General features: G+C 34.4%; 1 protein-coding gene across 1 annotated transcript in view; it reads left to right on the top strand.

Moving 5' to 3' along the window:
• Positions 1 to 22,365, top strand: part of SLCO6A1 (solute carrier organic anion transporter family member 6A1) — a 95,493-nt gene extending 73,128 nt beyond the window's left edge. The window contains exons 11-13 of the mRNA XM_021695824.1: positions 16,788 to 16,852; positions 19,159 to 19,296; positions 22,223 to 22,365. Of these exons, the coding sequence (XP_021551499.1) occupies positions 16,788 to 16,852; positions 19,159 to 19,296; positions 22,223 to 22,365 (346 nt within the window). The remainder of the gene's footprint in view (positions 1 to 16,787; positions 16,853 to 19,158; positions 19,297 to 22,222) is intronic.
• The last annotated feature ends 338 nt before the right edge of the window (positions 22,366 to 22,703 follow it).

The following is a 22,703-nucleotide window of genomic DNA, read 5'->3' as shown; positions in this document are numbered from 1 at the left end:
TTCATTTTCATTGCCCTATAGTAATGCTGTCTGATCATATTATCTAAAATAATGAGATGTTTTATATATCTGCTTTCCAAAATAGTAGTCTATCCACATGCGCATGTTGATATTTGAAATGCAGTTAAGTGTGAATGAGGCAGTGGACTTTTTAATTTAGTTTTAATAGACTTAAATTTAAGTAGGCACCAATGGTTAATGGTTACCATATTGTATAGCATAGTTTTTGGTAGTCCATTGTATGAATATACTAAAATTTGTCCGTTTGTTCTATAGTTAATGTTTTCAGTTAAGAGCTGTTAGGGTTGCTGTTTCCATAAACATTTTTGTACTTGTCTTTTGGGAAATATATGAATTTATTTCTATTGAATACATATATAAACAACAGAATTGCTGGGTCATAGGGTTTACATATATTAAGCTTTTTAATTTTAAAAGTTTTTGTACAAATTCATTCTTCTAGCAGTCTGTTATTGTTTTTTTAACTTGAGCAATTTTGTTGGGTGTGTGTTAATATTTCACTGTGATTTTAATATCCTTATTCAGAGGACTGATATGATTGAATACATTTTCCTGTACTGATTAGCCATATGAACACACAATTTTGTCAAGTATCTGTTTGGTTCTTTTGTCTATTTTTATATCGGTTTGTCTGTTTATTATTGATTTGTAGGATTCCTTTCTATACTGTTTATATACCCCAAGTCAGGAATTACTTGAAATATATATTCATAACAAATATCTTTTCTGACTCAATAGCTTGCCTTCTCAGCTGTGATAATGTCATCTTTTGAGGAAAATAATTTTTTGATTTTAATGTACTGTTTAAGAAATATTTCCATAAGCAGAATCATGAGGACATTTACTACATTATTTTAATAAAAATTATAAAATCAATAATTTAGCTGGAAATTTTTTTGATATATTGTAGGAATCCAGTTTCATTCCTTTTTTGTATGAATACTAAGAGACTCCCCAGCATTTACTTAAAGGCTATACTTACCCTGTAGCAGTGTACAAGAGACCCTATATATGTGGATCTACTTCTGTATCTGTTCTGTTCCATTGGATTATTTATGCATCCTTGCACCAGTATTACACTGTCTTAATTGTTGTACAGTTATTGTGAATATATTTGTATCAGTCTTTGTTGTAAGTCCATCTTCGAGACTTTCTTGGCCATTCTTGTATTTTGAGGTGATTGAAATCCAGTAAGTTAATGTCTATAATAACATGATGACATTGGGAGGGGGGGCTTTTTTTGTTATGTTAATCACCATACATTACATCATTAGTTTTTGAGGTAGTGTTCCATGATTCATTGTTTGCATATAACACCCAGTGCTCCATTCAATACGTGCCCTCTTTAATACCCATTACCAGGCTTACCCCTCCCCCCACTCCTCCCCTCTAGAACCCTCAGTTTGTTTTTCAGAGTCCATAGTCTCTCATGGTTGTCTCCCCATCTGATTTCCCCCCTTCATTTTTCCCTTCCTACTACTTTTTTTTTTTAACATATAATGTATTTGTTTCAGAGGTACAGGTCTGTGATTCATCAGTCTTACACAATTCACAGCACTCACCATAGCACATACCCTACCCAATGTCTATCACCCAGCCACCCCATCCCTCCCACCCCCCACCACTCCAGCAACTGTCAGTTTGTTTCCTGAGATTAAGAATTCCTCATATCAGTGAGATCATATGATACATGTCTTTCTCTGATTGACTTATTTCACTTAGCATAAAACCCTCTAGTTCTCTCCACGTTGTTGCAAATGGCAAGATTTTGGTTTTATTGATGGCTGCATAATATTCCACTGTATATATATACCACATCTTCTTTATCCATTCATCTGTTGATGGACATCTTGGCTCTTTCCATAGTTTGGCTATTGTGGACATTGCTGCTATAAGCATTGGGGTGCACATACCCCTTCGGATCACTACATTTGTATCTTTGGGGTAAATACCAAGTAGTGCAATTGCTGGGTCGTAGGGTAGCTCTATTTTCAATTTTTGAGGAACCTCCATACTGTTTTCCAGAGTGGCTGTACCAGCTTGCATTCCCACCAACAGGGTAGGAGGGATCCCCTTTTTCAACAACCCTGCCAACATCTGTTGTTTCCTGACTTGTTCATTTTAGCCATTCTGACTGGTGTGAGGTGGTATCTCATTGAGGTTTTGATTTGGATTTCCCTGATTCCGAGTGACATTGAGCACTTTTCCATGTGTCTGTAGGCCATTTGGATGTCTTTGGAAAAATGTCTGTTCATGTCTTCTGCCCATTTCTTGATTGGATCCTTTGTTCTTTGGGTGTTGAGTTTGATAAGTTCTTTATAGATTTTGGATACTAGCCCTTTATCTGATATGTCATTTGCAAATATCTTCTCCCATTCTGTCGGTTGTGTTTTGGTTTTGTTGACTTTCATTTGCTGTGCAAAAGCTTTTTATCTTGATGAAGTCCCAATAGTTCATTTTTGCCCTTGCTTCCCTTGCCTTTGGCGATGTTTCTAGGAAGCAGTTGCTGTGGCTGAGATTGAAGATGTTGCTGCCTGTGTTCTCCTTTAGGAATTTGATGGACTCCTGTCTCACATTGAGGTCTTTCAACCATTTGGAGTCTATTTTTGTGTGTGGTGTAAGGAAATGGTCCAGTTTCATTCTTCTGCATGTGGCTGTCCAATTTTCCCAACACCATTTGTTGAAGAGACTGTCTTTTTTCCATTGGACATTCTTTCCTGCTTTGTCAAAGATTAGTTGACCGTAGAGTTGAGGGTCCGTTTCTGGGCTATCTATTCTGTTCCATTGATCTGTGTGTCCCTTACTGTCTTGATGATGACAGCTTTATAATAGAGCTTGAATTCTGGCATTGTGATGCCACCAGCTTTGCTTTTCTTCTTCAACATTCCTCTGGCTATTTGGGGTCTTTTCTGGTTCCGTACAAATTTTAGGATTATTTTTTCCATTTCTTTGAAAAAAGTTGATGGTATTTTGATAGGGATTGCATTAAATGTGTAGATTGCTCTAGGTAACATTGACATCTTCACAATATTTATTCTTCTCCATGAGCATGGAACATTTTTCCATTTCTTTGTGTCTTCCTCAATTTCTTTCATGAGTATTTTATAGTTTTCTGAGGACAGATTCTTTGCCTCTTTGGTTAGATTTATTCCTAGGTATCTTATGGTTTTGGGTGCGATTGTAAATGGGATCGACTCCTTAATTTCTCTTTCTTCTGTCTTGTTGTTGGTGTATAGGAATGCCACTGATTTCTGTGCATTCATTTTATATCCTGCCACTTTACTGAATTCCTGTATGAGTTCTAGCAGTTTTGGGGTGGAGGCTTTTGGGTTTTCCACATAAAGTATCATATCATCTGCAAAGAGTGAGAGTTTGACTTCTTCTTTGCCAATTTGGATGCCTCTTATTTCTTTTTGTTGTCTGATTGCTGTGGCTAGGACTTCTAATACTACATTGAATAGCACTGGTGATAGTGGACATCCCTGCCATGTTCCTGACCTTAGGGGGAAAGCTCTCAGTTTTTCCCCATTGAGAATGTTATTCACTGTGGCTTTTTCATAGATGGCTTTTATGATATTGAGGTATGTACCCTCTGTCCCTACACTCTGAAGAGTTTTAATCAAGAAAGTATGTTGCACTTTGTCAAATGCTTTTTCCACATCTATTGAGGATCATATGGTTCTTGTCCTTTCTTTTATTAATGTATTGTGTCACATTGATTGATTTGCAGATGTTGAACCAACCTTGCAGCACAGGAATAAATCCCACTTGGTCGTGGTGAATAATCCTTTTAATATACTGGTGGATCCTATTGGCTAGTACTTTGGTGAGAATTTTTGCATCCATGTTCATCAGGGATATGGTCTGTAATTCTCCTTTTTGATGGGGTCTTTGCCTGATTTTGGGATCAAGGTTATGCTGGCCTCATAAAATGAGTTTGGAAGTTTTCCTTCCATTTCTATTTTTTGGAACAGTTTCAGAAGAATAGATATTAATTATTCTTTAAATGTTTGGTAGAATTCCCCTGGGAAGCCATCTGGCCCTGTGCTCATTTGTTGGGAGATTTTTGATTACTGCTTCAATTTCCTTAGTGGTTATGGGTCTGTTCAGGTTTTCTATTTCTTCCTGGTTCAGTTTTGGTAGTTGATACATCTCTAGGAATGCATCCATTTCTTCCAGATTATCTAATTTGCTGGCATATAGTTGCTCATAACATGTTCTTATAATTGTTTGTATTTCTTTGGTGTTGGTTGTGATCTCTCCTCTTTCATTCATGATTTTATTTATTTGGGTCATTTCTCTTTTCTCTTTGATAAGTCTGGCCAGGGGTTTATCAATCTTATTAATTCTTTCAAAGAACCAGCTCCTAGTTTCGTTGATCTGTTCTACTGATCTTTTGGTTTCTATTTCATTGATTTCTGCTCTGATCTTTATTATTTCTCTTCTCCTGCTGGGTTTAGGCTTTATTTGCTGTTTTTTCTCCAGCTCCTTTAGATGTAGGGTTAGGTTATGTATTTGAGACCTTTCTTGTTTCTTAAGAAAGGCTTGTATTGTTATATACTTTCCTCTTAGGACTGCCTTTTGCTGCATCCCAAAAATTTTGAACAGCTGTGTTTTCATTTTCATTTGTTTCCATGAAATTTTTTAATACTTCTTTAATTTCCTGGTTGACCCATTCATTCTTTAGTAGGAGGCTCTTTAGCCTCCATTTATTTGAGTTCTTTCTGACTTTCCTCTTGTGATTGAGTTCTAATTTCAAAGCATTGTGGTCTGAAAATATGCAGGGAATGATCCAATCTTTTGGTACCAGGTGAGACCTGATTTGTTACCTAGGATGTGATCTATTCTGGAGAATGTTCCATGGGCACTAGAGAAGAATTTCTATTCTGTTGCTTTGGGATGGAATGTTCTGAATATATCTGTGAAGTCCATTTGTTTCAGTGTGTCATTTAAAGTCTTTATTTCTTTGTTGATCTTTTGCTTAGATGATCTGTCCATTTCAGTGAGGGGGTGTTAAAGTCCTCTACTATTATTGTATTGTTGTTGATGTATTTCTTTGATTTTGTTATTGATTGGCTTATATAGTTGGCTGCTCCCATGTTAGGGGCATAGATATTTACAATTGTTAGATCTTCTTGTTGCATAGACCCTTTAAGTATGATATAGTGTCCTTCCTCATCTCTTATTATAGTCTTTTGTTTAAAATCTAATTTGTCTGATATAAGGATTGCCACCCCAGCTTTCTTTTGATGTCCATTAGCATGGTAAATGGTTTTCCACCCCCTCACTTTCAATCTGGAGGTGTCTTTGGTTCTAAAATGAGTCTCTTGCAGACAGCATATCGATGGGTCTTGTTTTTTTATCCAATCTGATAGCCTGTGTCTTTTGATTGGGGCATTTAGCCCATTTACATTCAGGGTAACTGTTGAAAGATATGAATTTAGTGCCATTGTATTGCCTGTAAGGTGATTGTTACTTTATATTGTCTCTGTTCCTTTCTGGTCTATGTTACTTTTAGGGTCTCTCTTTGCTTAGAGGACCCCTTTCAATATTTCTTGTAAGGCTGGTTTCATGTTTGCAAATTCTTTTAGTTTTTGTTTGTACTGGAAGTTTTTTAATCTTTCCTTCTATTTTTCAATGACAGCCTGGCTGGATATGGTATTCTTGGCTGCATATTTTTCTCATTTAGTGCTCTGAATATATCCAGCCAGTCTTTTCTGGCCTGCTAGGTCTTAGTGGATAGGTCTGTTGTCAATCTAATGTTTCTAGCATTGTAGGTTACAGACCTCTTCTCCTGAGCTGCTTTCAGGATTTTCTCTTTGTCTCTGAGACTTGTAAGTTTTATTATTTTTTGTTGGGTGTTGACCTATTTTTATTGATTTTGAGGGGGTTCTCTGTGCCTCTGGATTTTGATGCCTGTTTCCTTCCTCAAATTAGGGAAGTTCTCTGCTATAATTTGCTCCAATATACCTTCTGCCCCTCTCTCTCTTTTTCTTCTTCTGGGATCCCAATTATTCTCATATTGTTTCGTCTCGTGGTATCACTTATCTCTCGAATTCTGCCCTCGTGATCCAGTAGTTGTTTATCTCTCTTTTTCTCAGCTTCTTTTTTCTCCATCATTTGGTCTTCTATATCACTAATTATCTCTTCTTCCTCATTTATCCTAGCAGTTAGAGCCTCCATTTTTTATTGCACCTCATTAATAGCCTTTTTGATTTCGACTTGGTTAGATTTTAGTTCTTTTATTTCTCCAGAAAGGGTTTCTCTAGTATCTTCCATGCTTCTTTCAAGCCCAGCTAGTCTCTTTATAATCGTCATTCTAAACTTTAGTTCCGACATCTTACTAATGTCCATATTGATTAGGTCCCTGGCATTCGGTACTGCCTCTTGTTCTTTTTTTTTGAGGTGAGTTTTTCTGTCTTGTCATTTTGTCCACAGGAGAATAGATGAATGAGAGAACAAAATGCTAACAGGGTAACAACGACCCCAGAAAAATATACACTAAACAAACCAGAAGAGGCCTGAAACCAGGGTGGAAAAAAGGGAAAGAAAGAACAAAGAAAAAAAAAAGAATACAATCAAATTTGATCAGTCTGGTGAATAGATCAGTGCCACACACTAGATTTTGCACATATTTTGGTCTGTTAGAAGAAACTTCTTCCCAAAATTTTAAAGAAAGAAAAACTTATATATGTACAAAAATAAGGGTAAATACAATGAAGGGATGGAATATGACTGTAAAGTTGAAAATTATAAAAGATTTTATAATAGGAATTGATAAGAAGTTGGTTGAAAAAAGAAAGAAGAGAAATTAAAAAAAAAAGGGAGAGGATATGATCAGGCAGGAGACTAGAACAAAGCCATACACTAGAGATTTAGGGTATATTTTGGTCTGTTCGAAGAAACTGTATCCCGAAATTTTAAAGACAGAACAACTTATATATATATATATATATATATATATATATATATATATATACCAAAAATAAGGCTAACTACTATGAAGGGATAGAATATGACTCTAAAAATGAAAAATAAAAAAGTGATTGATAAGATGTTGGTTGAAAAAGGGAAAAAGAAAAATTCCCCCCCCCAAAAATAGAAAAAGACAAAAAAGAAAATTAAAAAAATTAACTTTGAAGACTAAAGAATCAGGTGGGAAAAAGCCATGAATTCTATGTGCAGTATTCCCCTAGCGCTGGAGTTCTGCTGGTCTCATTGATCAGTAAACTTGGTCTTGGCTGGCTGTTCTTGCTGATCTTCTGGGGGAGGGGCCTGTTGCTGTGGTTCCCAAATATCTTTGGCAGAGGTGGAATACCCCGCCCTTGCCAGTCCGGGCTAAGTAATCTGCTCGGGTTTGCTCTAGGGAGCTTTTCTTCCCTGCAAGCTTTCCCTACAGCTTTGGAGGCTGAGAGTGAAAATGGTGGCCTCCCAATCTCTGCCCTGGAGGAGCCGAGAACTCAGGGCCCCACTCCTCAGTGCACCCCCAGAGAAAAGCAGTCATTCACTCCCATCTCCCCAGTCTCAGGCCGCACTCCGTGCTCACCCGGCCTGTGCCCAAGCATTTCTTTCTCTGGCACCCGACCCTGTGAGGAGTCTCCAAACCCAGCAGATCCCTGCCGTGTGCTCCTGCGTCACTCCTCCCGGGGGAGGAAGGGGAGTCTCCCTGGATCTGCCACTTGTTGGGTCCCTGCTGGAAGAGCAGTGGCCTGACTGTGCCCCAGATCACAGTTTATGGCAACCCGAGCTGAGAGCCCACTCCTCGGCTCCATCTCTGCAGCTGGCTTCCCCTCTTTGATACCTGGGAGCTCTGCCACACTCAGGCACCCCCAGTCTTCCTGTGACCCCAAGGGTCCTGAGACCACACTGTCCCAGCGAGGGTTCCACCCCCCTCTTAGCCACTGGCGCCACATCCCTCAGCAGAGCAGACTTCTAAAAGTTCTGATTTTGTGCTCTGCTGCTCTATCACTTGCCAGTAGCGGCTGACAGAGGCCCCCTCCCCCACCGTCTATCTTCCTGAATATGGCCTCAGATTCACGTCTCTGCAGGTCCTACCTTCCAGAAGGTTGTCGCTTTTCTGTTCAGAGAGTTGCTGCTATTCTTTTCTTCGATCTCTTGTTGAGTTCATAGGTGTTCTGAATGGTTTGAACCCTATCTAGCTGAATTCCTGGGACCAGACAAAATTTAGGTCTCCTACTCCTCTGCCATCTTGCTCATCCCCCCACATGATGAGATTTTTTTTTTATTTTTTTTTTAAAGATTTTATTTATTTATTTGACAGAGAAAGAGATAGTGAGAGCAGGAACACAAGCAGGGGGAGTGGGAGAGCGAGAAGCAGGCTTCCGGCCGAGCAGGGAGCCCAACGTGGGACTCGATCCCAGGACCCTGAGATCATGACCTGAGCTGAAGGCAGACGCTTAACGACTGAGCCACCCAGGCGCCCCTATGATGAGATTTTTTAAAAAGATTTGTTTACTTGAGAGAGAGAGAGAGAGCACATGGCAGGGGGGCGGGGCAGAGAGAGAGAGAATCTTCAAGCAGACTCCCGCTGAGCAGGGAGCCCGATGTGGGGATCAATCTCATGACCCATGAGATCATGACCTGAGGTGAAACCAAGAATTGGATGCTTAATGAACTGAGCCACACAGGCACCCCCAACATGATGAAATTTTAAACAGAATACCTTTAAATGTATTTGAAAAAATTGCTATACTTACCACACTGAGTTTTTTGATCAATCAATGAGGTATAGTTCCTTCATTTATTTAAATCCTCATTTATTTCTTCCAAAAGTTGTTCATAATTTTTATTTTCAGGATGGAGGTATAAACCTCCTTCATGATTCATTCCTAGGTAATTAATGTTTTTCATACTTAGTATAGCATAGTATAGTATAATTGTTTATTGTTGGTACGAAGAATGCAATTCATTCTTGTGCTTTGATCTTTTATTCTGTACATATGCTTATATTAATTTCTAGTGGTTCATTGGTATTTTAACTTCAGATTTTCTATGTACATAATCCTGATCTGCAAAAAATGATTTTTATTATTTTCCAACCCTTTTACATTTTTTCTTGCCTGATTAAGCTATCCTTTACAGTGCTGAATAGAAGTAATGGTAGTTACTATCCTTGGTTTGTATGTGCATCATGATGATGGCTTTTGGTATTTCAGTGTGAGATATGAAATTTGCTGTAAATTTCACCATTAAGTGTGGTATTGATAACATCTATCAGAATAAGTCAATTATTTCATTCCTCATTCACTAAGACATTTTTTCTAAGACATTTTTTAATGAATAAATTTTGAAATACATTTGATGCATATATTGAGATGATCACAATATCATATTTCTACTTTATTCTAGGAATAAGTTGAACTTGGTCAGTTGCTTGATTCATTTTGCTAATATTTTATGTAGTATTTTTGCATCTGTCTTCATGACTAAGGTTACCTCATAATTTTCCCTTCTTATTGATGTGCTTGTCAGGTTTTGGTCTTAATGTTGTTCTGGTCTCATGAAATGAGTTGGGAAATATTTCCTCTTTTCTTTGTATCTGGGCTATTGTATGAAGGTGTGGTTAAATTTATTTATTTATTTATTTTAATCAAATCTTTGGAAGAAATCACTTGTGTTGTCACCTGGGCACGGAAATTTCTTTGTGGGGTTTAAATTAGAAATGGAATGCATGTGTGTGTGTGTGTGTGTGTGTATGTGTGAGAGAAAGAAAGTGAGAGAAAGAGAAAGAAGCTAATCAACCTTTTTGCTTTAAATTTTTAATTTCTATCATTTCATTTTTATGTTTATTATATTTTTATTTTATTCACATATATCGTCTGTATATTGATATATATTCCTTTTCTGTCCAAATGTGAATATAGCATTCCAGAAGTCTTAATATGTATTTTTCTCATCCTTTCAATTCAAATATGACTTTTGATGTATTTTTCTTATTTTATTTAGAAGTGTATAGTTTAATTCCTAAACATTTGAAACTTTTTTGTTATATTTTGTTATATATCTTTTATTTATATATAATATAAACATAATTAATATTCCATTTATTTTTAGATGGAGTCCACTTTGTTCAGGAAACATACTTTCATGTTTTCTTCCTTGAAAACTTCTTTGGACTTACAAATTATTTAAGATCTTTTTTATTATGGTACACTTGTCCATTACTACATCATTTTTGCTGTATATATTTTGAGGCTATATTACTTGAAAACAAATTTTGAATGCTACAACTTCTTGCTTTATTGACCCTTTAGCCCTTGAAATATTCTAATATTCTTTTTTATCTCTAATAACTTCTTGTCTTAGAATTACTTTTTCTCACTTTAATATTGTTTTATCAGCTATATTTCTATTAGCATAATATATACTTTTCCATTCTATTACTTTCAATCATTCTCTGATTATACATATTTAAGGTATATCTAGTAAGCAGTCTATAGTTGCCTTTAAAAAAAAAAAATCCAGTCTAACACTCTGGTTTCTCTTCAGATCGCATAAATCTTTCACCTTTAAAAAAAATCCAGTCTAATAACTTAGTTTTTAAACTAGACTATATAGACTATTAAATTAAAAATAATTGCTGATATGTTTGGATTTTTGTCTCATTTTAGGATTTGCTTTAAAATATTTTCTACTTGTTCTTTCAGTTTTTTACTTCTTTTACATTGATTATTTTTAGTTTTAATTATTTTCCCTTTATTATTTTGCTAATTATGTATTATTTTATTCTTCTTATAGTAGTCAAGACATTATAAGAGTATATATCATTCATTAGAGTCAAATTAAATTAGTACTCTTACCACTTTCTGGATAATTCAAGGACCTAAGAATACTTTAACTCCATTAACTTTCTTCCAAACTTTTGTTGCTGTTGTCATATATTCTGATGCTACACAAATTTTACAACCTAACAGATGTAATTTTATGTATATTTAATATCATATTATCAGAATCTCTTTATATTTTCCTGCATTTTTTGCTTTCTTCAGAGATCATTTCTTTCTTCAAAAAAATTTCTTTTACTGTCGGTCTGATAGAAATGAATTTTGTTCATTTTTTGTTTGTTTAAAAATATGTTTAATTCACCTTTATTATAAAATTATACTTTGGCTGCTTATGGAATTTCAAGTTTGGTGGTAATTTTAGTACTTTAAAAAGTACTAAACTGTTTAACTGTTTTCTTGACTTCTATGAGAATGTTTTATTACTATTCCTTTGAATGTAATATGCCTTTTTCTCTAGATGTTTTTAACATTTTTCTTGTCTTTGGTTGTCAGTAATTTTACTATGATATTTCTTAATATGATTTTGTTTGTGTTTATGCTGCATGGAGATTTAAATTTTTCTTACACCTTTAAAAGACAGGCTTGTTGTCTTTTCCTGTTATCTACTATGATAAGTGTATTAGTTTGCTAGGCTACCATACATAGAAAGGTACCACAGGATGGGTGTCTTAAACAACAGATATTTTTTTTCTCACAGTTCTTGAGGCTTGAAATCTGAGATCAAGGTGTGGGCAATCTTGGTTCCTTCTGAGGGCTGTGAGGGAAGATCTATTCCAAATCTCCTTGGCTTGTAAATGGCCATTTTTCCTCGATCCTTTACATTGTCTTTGCTCTGTACATTTCTGTCAATATTATCTGTTCTAATGAAGAGACCAGTCATATTGGATTAGGCCCACACAACTGACCTCATTTTAACTTAATTACCTCTCTAAAACCTGTCTTCAATAAGATGGCATTCTGAGGTACTAGAGGTTAGGATTTCAGCACATAAATTTTGGAAGGAAGACAATTCAGCCCATAGCAGTAACAAACCATCTTAAATTTATTACTTAACGACAACACTTTATCTTTCTCTCTCATGGCTCTGTGAGTTGACTGAGCTCAACTGGGTAGTTCTTGATTGGTAGTTCTTGAGCTTGTGGTCAGATGCCACATGACATTTAGTCATCTGATAGCATGACTGGGCTGGATTTCCAAGACCACTGACAATTTAGGCTAACTTTTGCTGGGAGCCTAATTGAGGTTGACTGACCATAAGTAGGCTCTTTATGTGACTTGTACTTCTGCTAACAAAGTACAGCAGTTCCAAAAGGGAGCGTCCGAAGTCCTAGTGTTCCAAGAGACCCAAGCATAGGTTACAAGGCAAAAGCAGCAAGGCTTTATTTGACCTAGGCTGGATGTCCAAGAATGTCACTTTTCTGCATTCTATTAGCTAAAAAAGTCATGTTTCAGGAAGAGAATCATTAGGTTCCACTTTTTGATGCCAGGAACAACTAGCATGTACAGAAAAGAAAAAAAAAAAAAGGATTTGATGCCAGCCATCTTGGGTGATTATTTAGCACAATATCTTTCATTAATTCAGGAAAATTCTCAAGTGTTCTTTCTTCAAATATTCCTCTGCTCCATTCTTTCTCTCCTCATCTCTGGGATCTTAATTACACATATCATAAACCTTTCACTGTGTCTATGTGTCTTTTACTGTCTTTTGCTTTCTAGTTTCATTTGTTTGTATGCTCTGTGCTTTAGACTAAAGTTTTTTCACTTTTCTAATTTTTGATGCTTTAATCTTATCCCCATCTGCTTTTCCATTTACCTATACTCTAGTTTACTAATTATATCTTCATCTGTGTCTAATTAGCTATTAAATTCACCTACTGAATTCTTAATTCTAATTAGTGTATTTTTCAGTTATAGAATTTCATTTCTTTTTACTAGATACTAGTTCTCTGATAAAATTGTCTATCTTATCATTTGTTTTCTTGGATATATTAATTCCCCATATTTAAAATCTCTGTCAGGTATCTAGTATCTGAATATTCTATAGAAGTATTATATTGTATTTTTTTCTCTTGTCTCTTTTATAGTTCCTATAATTATTTTTAATCATATGTGAGATTTTGTGTACCAAAAACAATAGAGGCTATAGACATTAATAACTCCAAATTTTTTTTTACAATAACTTTATTTAGATGTACAGAATTGGGACAGTTCCCTGTAATCCAAACAGAAATCTGGTTGGTTTGAGGGTAAGTTTAAGTCTCTAAAAGACCTTACCAGTTTCTAGGTTGCCCTTTATTCTAGGACATAGTCTTTCAAGAGGTCCTGATGGAAAGAAAGCTAAACATAGGATCCTTCATTCCCTTCATTCTTGGTGAGATTTGAACTCCAGTGTTTATCTTTCTGTTACAATAAAACTTCCAGGAAAAATATTACCAGTTCTTTTTATGTTGTATTGGAAATAATAGCTAATACATTTAGATAAAAATTCATTAAGCTCCAGGATATAAAAAATAGCATACACACACTCATGCATGCATGTGCACACACACACACACCAATTCAGTTAAAAATAATTTTTTAACCTACATTAACTGAAAAATGAAAATAGATTAAGGTCAGTAGTCTGGTTAACAGAAATAAGTCAATGTCATTTTCCTGGTTTTAATATTATATAATAGTTATATAAGATTTCATCATTGGGGGATGCTGGGTAAAGAACCCATGGTACTTTGTACTATTTTTACAAATACCTGTGAGTTTCAAAAATAAATAATTTCAAAATAAAAAGTAAAAAATAAAATGAAACACATACACACACACACACATGAATGTCATGAAAGCAGACTGACTTGAACAGTTGGGAAAGATATATCTCATATTATGGATTTCTGAAGACCTAACATTACCAATATATCAGTTCTTAAGATAATTGATAATTTTAATGTGATAAAATACAAATATAATTATTGAACTTTAAAATCTGATTCTAAAGTTCTTAGGGAAAAATAATAACAGTAGCTTGGGAATCTTAAACAAAGAAACACAATAATGGAGGCTTAGCCTCATAAGCTAAAATGCACCATAAAGTTTTAATTATTAAAACAATAGTATTGATTTATGAATAGAATGACAGTAAGCCTAAAAACAGATCTCAACTTGTGGGAATTTCATATAAAATGAAAGTGAAATCTTAAAGAAGTGAATCAAAGATCTTTTAGGAAGTGGTTTGAATATAATGAGATAGACTTCAGGGAAAAATGCGGTGTGAGGTGGTGTGCAATGAGGCTGATGTGATCAGGCTGACCGTTGTAAAGTTTTCTGCAATTCTAGATGTTATCATAAGAACAAGGAGAAGCTGTTGAAAGATCCTAGTGGGGCAGTGAAATAATCAGAATTTCAGAGTAAATAAAGGGGGGTATAGCTCAGTGGTAGAGCATTTGACTGCAGAGTAAATAAAAATCACTTTGGCTGTTCCATGGAGAATGGACTGAAAGGATAAGGATGTTTGTTGGGAGATAAATTAAGAAGTCATTTCATTTTTTTTTTTAAGGAGTAAGATACAGCCTTGGAATAGGCCAGTGGTCTTAGAGATACATTTTTTTTTAAAATCAGAAAAAGAGATATGAAAAAGCTGTATTTAAAAAAAAATCACAGTATTTAGTTATTGAATCTGGTCAATGAGGAAACAAGGATGCCTCTTTTCACATTTTGGGCTTGAACATTGCATGATGGTGGATGAGAGTTCCCCTTCTTGTGATAGGGAACATTAGGGGAAGAGCAGCTTTTGGGCAAAACAGGAACTTAAGTCTAGAACTGGTGTCTTTTAAGAAAGATATGGAATGAAAATATAAATTTAAAAGTCATAAGAGATAGTGGAAGAAGCTGCCTTTTTACATTTTGGAAGAGTACTAACAAATGTTTTGTTTATTCCATGAAATTCTTAAGTCATCCTATCATAGCTTTACTTATTAGATGATGTACAAAAGATATTCACTTCCTTGTTAAAATATACTCATTTTTTATTAAATTTTTTAATACATATCTATTATTTATTTTGTTCGTTCATTTAAGTGGTTATGGGAAATCCTAGGAATCATTACTCTTTTCATCTTGTTTTGTATATCAGAAAGATGGTTATAATCAAACTGAAGGCACATAAATACACCTTAATGATTACACTTATGAGTTATGGTCAGCTCTATATATGCTTCAGAAAGCAACGATAAGCCATGTAATAAAACTACCTGTGCTAAATGAAGCAGAACACACAATTATAGTTAGGCTTATTATTCATATTTCCACATTATACCAAGACCTATACAGAAGTGCGGTTCTAAAATGTGACGCTTTTTTTCCCCTCCCTTAGGAATCTGCTCATTATAGAAGTGTAAATTATTTTTTAATTTAAAAAAGTCATTCTCTTTTGAAGATTGGTTAATTTGTTTTCATTTTCCTAGTAGTAAACATCTGAGGAAAGAATATATATTTTCACCAGGTTGATATGGGTAGAATTACCTCACTTTTTGTAAAATATTCACAAAATATTGTACATATGCTACATTTTAGTAAATTGAGTCAGTTTTTTTTTTAAAGATTTTATTTATTTATTTGACAGAGAGAGACACAGCGAGAGAGGGAACACAAGCAGGGGGAGGGGAGAGGGAGAAGCAGGCTTTCTGCGGAGCAGGGAGCCCGATGCGGGGCTCGATCCGAGAACGCTGGGATCATGACCTGAGCCAAAGGGGAGTGGCAGGCAGCGGCAGAGGGAGATGCAGACTCCCTGCAGAGCAGGGGGAGCCCAATGTGGGACTCGATCCCAGGACCCCGGGATCATTACCTGAGCCGAAGGCAGACGCTTAATGACTGAGCCACCCAGGTGCCCCTAAATTGAATCAGTTTGGATAAAAATATTGGTCATACTAGTTTATTGTTCAAGTTCTAGAGAAAGGAAAGAAAGGGTAAGCATAGAGTTTATTTAAAATAAAATGTAGTTCTTAATTTTTTACTTCCTACTATGTTCAAAGGTTGACTTTTTTAAATTATATTTTCATTTTCCAAACTAGTATGTGGTGTTATGCATTTTTTTGAACAAATACCTGCTTTGACCAATAAGAAATACAGAGAGGTTCATTTTTTCTATTTGGGAAAGTTATTTTTTGTTTATTTTAGCTTTTGAATAGTGAGGGTAACAGTCAGAGGTCCAATAGGAAAGAGAAGGCACCCTCCAATTAAGACAATTTGAGCAAGGTTGAAGAAAGTGGCTATTTAAAATGTGGGTGAAGTATAAGAAATCACATGGTACAATATAGTACCTCTGGTCTGTTATCACTTGGCCAGAGGAAAACAGGGGTATGAAGGAGAGAGAACTGTAGAGGGGACTGCTTTGCCTAGGGACCCAGTCAACCTGATATAATTCTGCAGGGAGAGATCCTGGGCATGAACACCTTGACCTCACTTTCCTTCCTCACTCTGGAGCACCCAATTCACAAACCCTAACTAGAAGACAGAAAGCAAGAAAGCCTACTGATGTAGTACATTTAGGTCAGCCTTCCAAGACAGACATAAAGGTAGAGAAATGTAGGGAGTGGATCTCACAGGGGCAAAAAGGAGAAATCTAAAACAGTGGGTATGCACCTCAAAATGGAAAATGGTTAAGTGTGAAAGTTAGTGCTAAGTTTTTTCAGCAAAGGAAAAAGAGGCTGGGGCAGAAGGTTTGGTCCATAAATGCTTCCTCCTTGTGAAGAGCAAGAAGCTTTGGAATCAGTTGGCAAGGGGAAGGATATGAAGAAATTGAAGGAGTGGTGCTTCTTTAATTCACCCAGAATGAACTCTGTCAACTGGCTAAAGATTCTTAGTTTGTTTAATTGATGCACAGGAAAAAAAAAAATAACCTTGAATCTAGCAAACATTCTCTATAGCTAATTATGATGTTTTGGTAATATCATTACTATTTGCTTGCAGGATTGTATCAGACAATCAACGTTCTTTGGCCTTGGGTTTGACCTATGTGATTTTGAGAATATTTGGTATGGACTTTTGGCAATCTTTTATTACACTGAATTGTTCATTTTTTGATATGTGTGTCTACATGTATATTTGGAATTTCAAATAAATAATAATGGTTAACTGATACAAAACAAGTGACTGGGGGAACTGCTTTGCAGAATTTAGGATAATATTTACATAAAAAGGCAATACCTAGTGCAAAGCCCATCCTGTCATATAAAATATGTATTAATATTATATTTGATTAGGAAAATCTATTTGATTAGAGGTATATTCATCAAGTTCATACAAGTGGTTTGGTAAGCTGAAACAAAACACATAACCACAGGATTGCTTGCATGTTTGGAAAGTCACTAACCTAAACTAGTGCTTTTAAACATTTTCAATACCAAAGACTCTGAATCTGATGTTTTCAAGGATTTATGGCCAAAGAAGAAATTGGTCTTGCTGAGGATAATGCACTGTGGACTTCAGACTTTCTTAAATAGCAAACACTAGCTTTCAAATCTGCATTATGACTATATTAGCACCTCTGGTTCAAAAGTTGGTTAAAAATATTAATGGGGTAAGGAAACAAGATTGAACTGGATTGAAGACTGAAAGACATATGATAAATGAAGTCGAGAATGTAGAAAAATTTAAGTGTGGTTTTGATGGGGATCAGAGAAATAATTCAATAACTAGATCAATGTGTAGGGTTAAAATTGCTTTTCTAATCAGGAAAAATAAGAGCATATTTTTATATGAATAATGACCCACTAGATAAAGACAATTTTTTAAAAAGATTTTATTTATTTGAGAGAGAGAGCATGAGCCAAGGGAGAGGGAGGAAGGGAGAGAGGGAGAAGCAGGCTCCTTGCTGAGCAGGGAGCCCGATGCGGGGGCTCCATGCAGGGCTCGATTCTAGGACCCTGGGATCCTGACCTGAGCTGAAGGCAGATGCTTAACCTTAACTGACTAAGCCACCCAGGTGCCCCAATGACAGGTTTGTAATGGAAGAAGGAACATGAGAAACAACAAGTATAGAAATATTTTCTGCATCAGAAAGGAAGCCAGGGAGACTAATACAGTTCTGATGGAAGAGGGTGGAATATTATATTTTAGATACAGACTCGCTCTTATATCTAACAAGATTTTGCCAACAGAGAATTTGAAGCAGAGGATAGAGATTATCTGATTTACACTTAAAAGATAACTCTGCTTCTGAGGGAGAAATACTTATAGAAGATAAATGTGGAGGAAAAAAAGGCTTCTGCTGAAGTCTAAGTCAGAATTATATTAAATTGGATTTTGGAGGTTGTAAAAGACAGAGAAATCAACATATCCAAGGTATGTCTGGAGTTAGAGTCACAGAGATTTATTATCATGGATTGGAAAAATATGATGGAAAATAGAAAAATAATGAATAGTAGGCCTAAGTTTTTCACCTTAAGCACAGAGTGCTAACACTCAATGAGACTGGGAAAACTGGTGATGGATAGCGATCTTTGGCAGGAATCAAGAGTCATGAAGCATGAGGGCCCTGATAGAAGGAAGATGGTTAAGACATGTTAGTTCTGAGATCCTTTTTCTAAAGCCTTTGGGGTGGCTTTTTTTTTCTAAGATTTTATTTTTAAGTCATCTCCACATCTAACATGGGGCTCAAACTCACAACCCCAAGATCAAGAGTCATATGCTCCACCAACTGAGCCAGCCAGGCTCCCCACTGGCTTTTTATTTAAGTGACTTTTACTTCAATTTTAGCTGAAATTGTTGCTGAGCAGATGTTGTCTCTGAGTATATAGAGATTTACCTCAGGCAGCACATAACTGTTCCTCGGGATTTGAGGTTCTCTGAATTTAGGGGTTGCTACAAACATACCAAAGCATTTACGTTTTCAGTTTTTTCTCTCAATATCTTGATAACAGATGTACATTGCATTATGAAACTAACTTATCATTGATTGAAAATTTCACAATTCGAAATCTTTGGAGGTATACTGAATTCCCAAAAATAATATTTAATATCTCTCTCTTACTTTCTCCTAAATTTTTAATTGAAAAATTAAAAGTTGTGAGATGTCTACTACATAACAATAAATATGTACATCATTCTAAAAATATGAAAGGTACTAAGTTTTATACCTGCAGAAATAAGGATTTTTAAAAAATACAGTCATTGTTTCCAGATATTAATAATCCTATTTGTAAGTAAATTCTTAGCTAATTTTAAATGATATATGTAAATGTGATGATGACTAAATATATGTTTAATTTTAGAATAAAAACATTCTTATCCTTACCTGAAGTGTTTTCATGGAGAATTTACAATTACTGCATTTTCATAGGGACGATACCTGGACCAATACTTTTTAAAATGGCAGGAGAAACTTCTTGTATCTTTCGGGAGACTGAATACTGTGGAAAAAAAGGAAATTGTTGGATCTATAATAAGATGAAAATGGCTTACCTTATGGTAGGAGTATGTAAGTGATACCTATTGAAGAAATACAGAAAAGTATAATTGTTCTAAAAGAGGAAATATAGAAAAGTATAATTGTTTTAAAAACATATAGTGTTTATAATAGTGTGCAGTAATAAACTGTGAACAAATGGATACTTTGATGATTAAAGAAGCCTTATTATATAGAAAATATTTTAGAAACTAAAGTTTTATAGTATTTATATGAATATTTGAGTCACTCCACTAAAGACACAATTGTTTTATGTTACTCCTGAATAAAGGGTGGTAATTAGCAAAATTTCAATTTAGGAAGCAATTTTGTCCATATACATATACAACCAAGTTGCTCGACCTTGTGATAATTTCCATTTCCATAGTAAAGGACTGGATAATTAAAAAAATTTTTTTCACACACCTATAGAACATAAAGATATTTTTATCCTACTTAAATGTAAGTTTCGCTGTTTCTTTTGCTTAATGATATAACAATCCACAGAGCAGGCATTCATTATTTGTTGAATAAATAAGAGATATGGGGAATTGGGATACTGTGGTGATATGAGCTATGGTCAATGTTGAGAAAGTCTAAATAGGCTTGCATTACTTTAGAAAATTCACTAGATCTTCCTGGGTCTCAATTTATTCATCTGTAAAATGAGGATGTTGGACTACATAATTTCTGAAATGTTAATCAGTACTAACATTTTGTGATTTTATTGCATAGATGATGTTGGTGTGATAAATACTTAAAAGTCTTTATATGTTTTGTGATTTTAATGAGTGGGTTCATTAATTCAAAGAAACACATAATAGACTCTAATATTTAACAGTAACAATACCTCTGTGATAAAGTGTACAGTGGTGTCTTGTAATTCAAAACTCAATTATCCAGCCAGCTTAGTCTACATTGAACACTGAGTAAAGTAAAATTTTAGAAAACAATTAAAAAGTAAAAAAATGACATTTAAGTAGTCAGAATTAATTTCTCAGAGATAATTCAACAAAACTAGGCATTGTTCATAAGTAAGTCCTCTTAAGACACTGAGCCTTTTAATTTTTATTTTAGATATAACTAGCATGCTTACTTATTTTCAAACAGCACATAATTGAGAAAACTGGTGAACTGCTAGAGGTCCTGCCAAGGAGCTACTAAGAGGAGATAACAATAATAAAGAAATAGGGAATTACGTCTGAAAGGACAAACACAGAAACTACAACAGGAATATGCTTTTGTGGCAATTTAATGTCAACTAGTTTGACATTTTAAAGTTCTGACCATCAAAAGAAATAATTAAAAGATAGACAGCCACAGTTTAGAAGGTAAAATGTGAAAAAGAACCAATGTCCAAAGTATATAAAGCACTCTCATTAATCAATAATAAACAAAGGATAGACATGGAAAAAATAGACAAAGGACATGAAAGAACGCGTCACAAAAGCGGATAATCAAATAGTCAATAAATAATGGTTTGGATAAATTGTGATAAAATCAACAATGCAATAGTATACAACAATGAAAATGAAAATAAAATCAACAATGCAATAGTATACAACAATGCAATAGTATACAACAATGAAATGAAAATGAAATGAAATGAACAATGCAATAGTATACAACAATGAAACGAAAATGAAAACTACACAACGGCATAAATAATAGATGAATCATACAAACATAACATTGAATGAAAGAAACCAGAAACAAATGATTTTTTGACCTGTTATAAATATACTTCAAAAGTGAACAAAACTAACCCTTATGGGTTAGTGACTTTGAGAAAACATGAAGGAAGGCTTCTGGGGTGTTGACAATGTTTTGTTCTTGATCCAGATGCTGGTCACTCTGTGTTTAGTTTGTGAAAAATGTATCAAGTAGTACTCTTAAAAATATTGAGATGTAATTAAGATACAATTAGCACAGATCTTAGGTGTTTAGTTTGATGGCCTTTGATAATTGAGTGCACCTATGTACCCAGCACCTCATTCAAGTTGTAGAAATTTCCCCCATATCCCTTTTCAGTCCATTTCCTTCCTCTACAGATAAACCTCTTTGAGATTTCTATTACAGTATGTTGGTTCTGCATGTTCTAGCAATTTATGCAAATGTAATGCAGTATATACAGTTTTTTTTTTTTCTGTGTTGCTTAATATGCTTTGGGGAGATTCATTTGTGTTATTCCATAGCAGTAGTTGGTGCTTTTAAAAAATCTCTGAATACTACGTCATTTTGTGAATATACTACAATTTATCCATTTTTCTTGTTAAAATTCATTTGGGTTGTTTACAGTGTTGTGCTATTAAAAATGTATGAAAATTATTGGGTCATTATAAATGACGGACTAATGTTTCTTACTTTATCTTTTGTAACCACTATAATTGATATTGTCAGATAATTGATATTGTTGCTCTAAAATATTTTTTACTTTAATTTTCAGGGTCATTTGCATCCTAAGCTCAAGTACTTTTATATAATGCTTGTAATATATTTTCTGAAACATGGAACATGAAAATGAATAAAAACCCTAATAATCAACTAATTTTTCTAAAATATTTGTTTTTATTTGGAAAATGGTGAATATTTCAAAAAGAGTGAAGCTTCATGAAGTTAATTTATGTTCCAGTTCTTATTAATATTTAAATTTTGATAGCAGAAATGTATTTTTAAGCTCTAGAGTTAATACATTCTGTGAAATAATAACACATCTTGCATTTTTCTTGGGCTGTATCTTTAAGAAATCTAAAAGTTTTTGTAAACATTACAAAAATCTCCTTTAAATAACTTGATATAAGTTTATGACAGTAATTACATTTTACAATTGGAGAATTGATATTTTATAGAGATGAAATATACTTAGTTTTTCTTTGATAATTGGCATTCTTTCCACAAATATTTTTGCTCTAAATAGATTGATACATCTGATGCTTGTATTTTTTTTTTTTAAATTTAGGTTCTGTTTGCAAAGTATTCACTATCTTCTTCACTGCTATTGCATTTTGCCTATATAAATGTTTATCAAAGGAGGACAATGACATCCTGCATACACCTATAAAGAATCTAAAAGTAAAAAAAAGGGAAAGAACTGATTTATAACTGGATCATCAATGTGGAAGAATTATACACTGTCAGTCCATCAATGGAATGCTATATTAATAAAATTTGAAATAATTACAATATAGTTACACGTTTAATAAATGAATGTGATTCATGTGACCCCATAAGTTTTATTATAATTTGAGTACAAATATAATAATAGAGTCTCTGTGTTTTAGATTTTTAAAAGATATTGTAAAATACACATTTAATACTTTCAATAGAGAATACTTTGAAAGAAGAAGATGAAGCAGAAGTGGGAAAATACATGTAAGTTAATTCTGACTACAGTGATATCATATGTGTTAGTTATTAGCCTCTGGATATGTAGGACTACT

The sequence above is a fragment of the Neomonachus schauinslandi genome, chromosome 7 (genome assembly GCF_002201575.2).
Source record: "Neomonachus schauinslandi chromosome 7, ASM220157v2, whole genome shotgun sequence".
NCBI classification, from domain to species: domain Eukaryota; kingdom Metazoa; phylum Chordata; class Mammalia; order Carnivora; family Phocidae; genus Neomonachus; species Neomonachus schauinslandi.
The sequence above is the reverse complement of the archived record's forward strand: the minus strand, read 5'-3'. Positions and strand labels throughout refer to the sequence as shown.